At 33.3% G+C, this 7,980-nt stretch overlaps 1 protein-coding gene across 1 annotated transcript in view; it reads left to right on the top strand.

Annotated features, from left to right (window-relative positions):
• The first annotated feature begins 328 nt into the window (after positions 1–328).
• Positions 329–7,980, top strand: part of LOC117180921 (profilin) — a 17,052-nt gene continuing 9,400 nt past the window's right edge. The window contains exons 1-2 of the mRNA XM_033373551.1: positions 329–591; positions 765–779. Coding sequence (XP_033229442.1) covers positions 448–591; positions 765–779 — 159 coding nt within the window. The 5' untranslated portion in view covers positions 329–447. The remainder of the gene's footprint in view (positions 592–764; positions 780–7,980) is intronic.

The following is a 7,980-nucleotide window of genomic DNA, read 5'->3' as shown; positions in this document are numbered from 1 at the left end:
AATTTTAAAATGTCTCATTTAGGTAGGTATCTCTAGATATATTGAGTAGAATAAAAATTTTAGTCGCGTGCTTTCTAATCAAATAGGAACTTAATGCGTTAATAATCATCTTAAATCTTACAAAATTCGAAAATAAGCTAATTCAAATCCTTTTTTAGTAACTAAAATAGAAAAAGGAAACATAAAGCTTATACATCCAATTCAAATATTTCCCGCCACTTAATAAAGTCCAGGCCCTCAATACCTTTGGTCGCAAGTACGCTCCTGAAAATCCAAGGAGTGGGGATATGCCTAACAGAGAAATATTAAAGAGTGGGGATCGACCGACATGAAGCTAGCGCGAATCGGCAGTCGTGAGCCGAGAGCCAGTCGGTGACGGGTTGTGTCTGTGTCTTCTTAGTGCGGTTAGTAGCGAACAGTTGAGTTTTTCCCCCCCTGTGTTCAAAAATGAGCTGGCAGGATTACATTGACAAGCAGCTGCTCGCCTCGAGATGTGTAACCAAAGCGGCTATCGCCGGGCACGACGGAAATCTCTGGGCAAAATCGGAGGGCTTCGAAGTGAGTAATGTCCCACTTACTAAGGAAATCTTTGCTCTCTCTCGCAAGTCTCCATCCTGTGCCTCTCATTCTTACTTCGCAGTTCACATTTAAAAGAAATCCAACAAAACAGAAAACGATAATGAAAAAAAGAGCGCGCCCTCAAACTTAAAGACGCACTGGGAAATCTAAACAAAAATTCGTTCATTTTTAATGGAATATTCCAGTTTTTTGAAAAAACCGTTGGTGAGGGTTAAAAAAAATACGAGACGAGTTCTAAGGGGACATCTTGCTTGCTGAAGGGGAGAGGCTGGAGGAAAAAGAGGTTGGAACGCCGGTCGGCGGATCTTCTCTCGATTTCGAGGAATCGGAAAAATACGAGCTTGGTGCCACGTAGTTATGACGTGATACGAAATCGAGAAAGGGGTTACGGCTGCAGGTGCTCGTAGATCCTCTCCAAAGTCCCCTGAATACCCGGGCATTTGCTCTCATTGTCAGGCACCATATCGATCCTTTGACGTTCTTCCTTCACGGCGTGGTCCCTCGTGTGGGAAATCCTCATTCATCAACTCCAATCTCTCCCTTTCTACAGAAGAAAAAAGAATAACTCCAGTCTTCTTTCCGCAGAAAAATCTAACCCAAAAAAGGTTTCTTTTAAGTTTTCAGGGTGTGGCGGAGCTGGCGTCGGAAATCGTAAAGCACGTTGCTGACCATTCCCCGAATTTCTTTCTCTCTTTTTTTAAATTCTCTGCCTTCGCCCACGTTCGATTTCTGTCCGCTAGGAACGGAAATACCTTAGCAAGAAAAAAAATACCAGTAATTTTTCAGAAAAAAAGATTGGATTTCATCAGTTTTATCAGAAGTAAGAATATCGTGATTATTCGCAAAGTGATATTTGATATAAATATGATGGTGTAAGCCGGTACTGGATTACGCTGAATTTGGAATTTTAGATTAGAAGTCAGTTTGATTAAAATTTTTAGTATCAGTTTCATTTCCTATTTTAGATTTCGTTTCCGCTTATATCTGAGATCCGTTTGACCTTTTTTCAAAGGTATTGGGTAATCAGGAGTCAAGAGGGCCCAAGGTGGAAAGGGATTGTGAATTGTCGATTATTTGGACGAGGCTCTCAAGGAACGGTCGAAAGTCGAGATAAAAATCGCCAGCTGCGTGGACTTCGTGCCCACGAGCATACTTTCCGGTCTCGGCTGCCAAAATGGCGTCAGCCGGCCGGCCGGGAAGCAATTCCCAGTGCCGTATCTAGAATTCTTGATTCAAGAATCGTTATTTTCCTTTTTGCGACTCTTAGAGTCGAATAAGGAGATGTGATCGTTCAGGAATGATAGAATTCTTTGATTAGAGAAAAAAACAGAGCCAATCGCTCTTTTTCGAAGAGTTCTTTTCACCTTCTAGCGACATGGACGTTCAGTCTTATTTTTAATCGGTTAAAAAAGGTCGCGGCTATGGGTACCGACATTTTTGTGCTTATAGCCCAATTTTTTCTATGTGAATAGCTATATCTAGAAGATGGACTGTTTCTATCGAAATTTTGGTACAAATAGCCGGATTTTTCCATTCCACGTGGACACTGCATTAAGAAAATGGTACTATCTAGGGTTACGGAAATTGCCATAACTTTAGCCCCGACCGAGCTGGAAAAGGAGTTGAGTTAAGGAAAAATTTTGTAAACATAGGCAGTGCATGTAAAAGTACTATTTTTTATAAGTATTACGGGGTTCTAGCTCTATCTATGTGTGTAGTTAAGGTTTTAAACGTTCAAGTCAACAAATAATTTGGGTAAAAAGATGTGAAATACAAATGTCGTGTTGCAATTTCATTTGAAATTGGATGCATTTATATTTGAAATAAATATTTTTATTTGAAAATATTCTGTTTCGAATATATGAAATATTAAAAAATTAGAAACTTGAAAATTAATTTGTTTCAGTATGCAGTAAACCAGTTTTAAATTTAGAATCAATGATTTAACATTTTGAAATAATTATGATTGGTGTTTAATTCGCTTTTGTTAATAGATGTCGGCCGGGTAAGAAATTTAAATAAAGGAGTTGCCGGTACACTGGTCCCAAATATATTTAAAAACTCTTAATGATGTGCCCTTTGACGAAGGGCCTTTTTAGAAATACAATTATGTATATTAGCCTTATGGTTTCTTAAAGGTGCAAGTTATTATAATAAAATATTCAACGTCTTTTTAACATTACACTAGACTATTCTACACCATTAGAAGAATAGTTTTTTTACGATTCTTCAGAACTCGAAAAAAAAGTAATACACCGATGTGCCATAATTCGCTTCAAAATATCTTACAAGGAATTGCTCCGTAAGATTTAATATGGCTAATATGCATAATCGGGTTTTTTGAAACGTTTAACGTTTGTTAATAAACTTTACACCAGTATACCGACAAATTTTAACATCCTTTATTTGAAAGTATTTGCGATGTAACTAGTGTTACTTCATGAGAGAATTGGTTTTTTGTTAATTTTCGATTCTGTGTTTGCTGAGGAAAAATTTGATTGTTAAGTACCAAATTGGTTTTAAATATTATTTAGTTTTATCAGAGGAGTTAACTCATTATTTTAAATTTGTTATCGAACGGCTACTTATATTTCATCGAGACCCTTGCTTCTGATAATTTTTTCAGCAGCGAATGATTCGGATTAAAACAAGTATATTGTATGCTGAACTTGCAACACAATAAATTAAATTGCAGTATGTTGTTTCACACTTGAAAATTGCGGTTGATATTTTTATTATTGTACACACCTGCCTGGTAGGTAGTCTTCAAACTTTTGACCGCAGTTATCTCAAGTGTTGCAAGTTTAATTTACAAATGCGAATATAAGTTCGTTTTAATTTGTTATTTTGGGAGAAGCCATATTTCATTGGTTGCATCTGCTTAAAATTTAAATAAAACTTCAGTTGAAGTTCGTATAAATCATATTTTCAGTCATGTGCAAATAATATAAAGTGAAAATTATATTGCAGCAATTTAGGATAATAGAATTGTAATGAAATAAAATAAATCAAACAGAAGTTAAAATTGATATTTTTATATTAGTTACGATTAAACAAGCGAAGTATCTCGTTCCGAATAGTCCATCCCCTTTTCCAACTCCTCCAATTTTTCGGGACGTCTAGACACAGCCTCAATAAAAAGCCTTTTTATGGTTTCTGATAAATTTCTGCTTACTTGTAGCAGATCAAATGTGGAAGAATCAGAGAAAATCCTCAGAATCGTCGTGAGATTCATCTAACTCAGTATCGGATGTAAAACCTCTGTCTCCCCGACCCAAAGTCGACGTCATGAGTCATACCTTCTTAGTCTGACTTCGACTAATACGGAATACCTTATCCACTTACAGCCAACGTACATCCCAAGAGATCTTAACCATTTGGATCATTAATCATCCGATTCCAATCATTATGATTATATATTAGAAGTACTAAATTCAAATACCCAATGTTTTTCTTTCTTCAAATCACAAATTGTTGGGATCTTTTGAAACTAATTCAGTATTCTTGTATTTTTTTACCGATTTAAATCAATGGATTTATTTAGGTGCCATTGAACATTTTTTTTTTTAAATTGAATCAATATTTTTTTCTTGGGAATGGGGGTTTTAAGCTAGATAAGTGAACGCGAAGTAACTGAGAATGAACAAAAAATGACGACTTGAACATGAGGGGATCAAAGTTGACTAGCGTGATTTTTTAAAGGCTGATCAATATTTGATGTGTATTTTACGATGGCTCTTTTTATCATTTTCATTGAAGAGATGGAATATTTTTTATAATTAAATCCACCCACCCACCTACCACAAGGAACTTTCTTGTATGAAGGCTTACTGTTTCTGTTAGCAAGTGTGAGGTTATCGCATTAACGGATCAGCAGATGGCTTTTATAATTTATTGGCTATCTCATATGGTCGATGGACCGTGCAAAATTAAGATATAATGAGTCATAAATGAAAAGCCGACGTCGTGCTAACGAGATGGTGACAAGGAATCAACATTGATTGTATTGATATCAAAGACAAGTTGATTATTTCCTATTGTGTATTTTAATCATCCGGGAAAAATTAAACACTCTAAAAGACACCGGAAGTTCTTTAATATTATTAGACTTTGACAATGACCAATTTAGAATCTTTCATTCTGAAGTATACTATCTAATTTTGATTCGTTTTTCAAGATTTGAGCAACCAGTCTAAAAAAGGGGGTGGGGGTGGGGTCAATTATTCTTATATTCGCAGTTAACTTAACAAGAGGAAATATTAGAAGGGTTAAAGCTAAATGTAAAGTGAGATGAGAAAGTGTTCGGAATCGGGCCTGTACAATTCAAGGTCACGTTAGGTGTACACTTATGTGCTCATTTCGGCATATTGTGTGTGTGTGTGTGTGTGTGTGTGTGTGTGTGCATGTGTGCGCTGGATACCCTTAAATACATTCGCAGTTTGACTCACATTTCCATTTGGAGTAAGTTGGTGCAAGGACAAAAAGAGTTTCGCGTCAGACTGCAGGACAGTATCGTGTAACTTATAAATTCAGAGGTGATTTGTTGCTAGCATAAATAAGAATAACGACCTTAGTTTTCCAAAGTGCGATTTCCGAGTTTGGAGTCTGGTTTACTAATACGAGGCCTCGAATGAAGGATCTTATGTAAAAGATTCAACCTCTCTTGGAAAACTAGGAAATACCTTATTATCATCTTATTGTCTTCAAAAATACTCCATATGTATATAATTTATGTAATGAATATTTACTTGAAGGTGATTGCTAAACAGGAAAGTACAGTGAATTTTTTAAACGTAAATTTTACAAACTTTTAAATGAAAAATCCATCTAATCACTTGAAACATCACAAATTTCATATTACATGATGCAATGCAATTGAAAGTAAATTACATTTTAACTTCTGTTTTAATGTTAAGGTCAATTGTTAACTTTTCCAATTATGAAATCATGCAATTTATTATGCGTGATTCTAAAATATTTTACTTTTACAATTTTCCAGTTTATATCTTCTTTTTTAATTGAAGAATTTGAAAATGCAGTTTTGAAGACTTACATTCTTAAAGAATTAAATATTGGTCCTTTGTAATCGGAAAAAAGTTTTAAATTAATCAGATGTAAATATAAACTAATTAATGATTTTTTAAATTGAAATGTATTTCTAGTATTAACAATTAAACAATAATTTATTTTGCTGGCCGGTTCTGAATCTGTTCCAAATTACACAATTTACAGATTTTAACTTTAAAAATTGTGTTCTTTAAATTCAAAAGCCTTAGCAGCTAAAGAAACGTAAACTTCCGATTGAAGCTATATAGCGTAGTTTCAATTTTAAACTAATTTTATATAATTAGTAGATTCATAATTAAAGGCTTTTATGCCATTTCAAATCATATTCGTTCAAATATTGTTTCAGTTGAATAAATTGTTCTGTTTTCAATATTTCTAATGTAAAATTGCTTCAAATGAAATGCTTTGGAACAAATGTATTGATTCGTTCAATTTAGAGTCAACAATTTAAAAAGCTAAAAGCTTATAACTAAAAATTTCAACTTTGAGTGCAATAATTCACAGTTCAGTTTTGATTCCTTCAAATGAAAAAATTTTCATATTTTAGAGTTCGGTTTTTTAAATTTCTATGACCACAAAACATTTTCGCAATCTGAGATTTTTTAAAAGATTAAACAGACACCTTATTATTACAAATATTCGAATAAATTGTAAAGAATTGGTTCAGAAAATCAAAGGTATCTTTTCAAATTTTAGTTTAATTATGATTAATTTAGAGATCAATTATGAAAGTTTTGATTAATGAAAATTGCGTGTTCTTTACCATTAAAAATAATTTCTAGAATGCTCCTGTAGCTCTTTTAATTATTGTCTATGGCTTGTACTCTCAATGAATGTTCTAATTGCAGTTTCATATATTGTATATTCCTTTTATTACTCTTATAATTATTAAATGACAGTGTTTATTTGCTAATGAAAGAATACGATTTCAACATTGTTTTTTCGCTCTTCCGATCTTCGTATCTGAGCAAGAACGAAGAACGGTTTTTCTCAATCGCAAATATTAAAACTCGTGACAAATAACGTTTATCAAACATTCTCTTTTTTTTGCAATGGATTTCCGGTTATTAATGAAAGATTAAAAATATGGAAAAACATAAAATAATAATTAAAACAGGGAGCTAGAAATGAAAAACAAAAAGAGTAAGGAGGCCAGTTTTATTATCTGTTGGAAAATACAAGGAGGAAGTGACATAGAATCAGCTGCTGAATTTAAAACCAGATGGCTTAAATTCTAAAATGTCGCAGTCAAGAATAGAAGTAACTTTAATAGTTCAATTCGATTGATTCTTCTTCCTCGTGGGTTTCTATTCTTACCGTGGTACCCGAAGACGTGATCAGCTGATCATTGGGCTTGACTGAGGTATCTTTAGAAACTGGAAACTCTTAATTTAATATTCAACAAGATAAAAAATTTATGAACCTATACATATTCTTTAATTGCTGTTTTGTTACCTCTTTATCGTGACAATCTAATGATTCTATTAGAGAAGATTATGATTCATAATGCTGAGTCGCGCGTGATTGAAAAACTGGCATATTCGCCAGAAAAAAAGTTGAAGTCAGAATTAGGACTTGGAAGTAAAGTAACTCTAGAAAATAATGAAACAAGAAATAAAATTGCAAATGTGCATAATAGAAAACAATTTTACAGGCATTAGTTATTCCCGAATTCTGTTGTTGGATTATATTTTTCTTTCTTATTTAATTGGATTAGTTATATAATCATAAGTAATTGGATCTAATTAGGTTAGTGTACTAGGGGCACCTATTATTGACATTCTTATTGTTCCGCAGCGACTTCCCCTAATTTAACAGCTTGTGGCAAAATAACCTAATTTTTAAAAACATCCTGATAGTATTCGGTTTTCGAAATGCCTATTTTCTTAATGATTTTTTCTTTCGATCATCATAATGTCAGTTTTTATTAGATTATGGTAAAACGTGATGTGGAAGTTTAACAATAAAAAGGTTTATGCTTCTGCAATTTTTCTAATCTGGAATGTCTTGAATTTACGAGATAAATAATAGCGATTCTGGTTTTGTATTATTTTCAAATAAAAGTACTCGTGTCGTAAGCCAGTGAAGAGAAGATCTATGATTAACTGTAAGACGTTCACTTTCAGTAGCTGAGCCAGATATTTATTTTAACTAGGAAAACAGCGAAGAATGCAGCACTGATACTAGAAATATTTCTGCTAAGAACAGAAAAGTGATGCAAGGTCGATTCTAAAATAGAAGCAGCATACATCAAATTAGGATTATAATAAGCAATTATATGTAGTTTTCAAATTAATTAGAGAAATACTTATTTTGATTTATAATAACAGTTTC

Source organism: Belonocnema kinseyi, chromosome 9, assembly GCF_010883055.1.
Source record: "Belonocnema kinseyi isolate 2016_QV_RU_SX_M_011 chromosome 9, B_treatae_v1, whole genome shotgun sequence".
In the NCBI taxonomy this organism is placed as follows: Eukaryota; Metazoa; Arthropoda; class Insecta; order Hymenoptera; family Cynipidae; genus Belonocnema; species Belonocnema kinseyi.
This window is presented reverse-complemented; position numbering and strand designations above follow the sequence as displayed.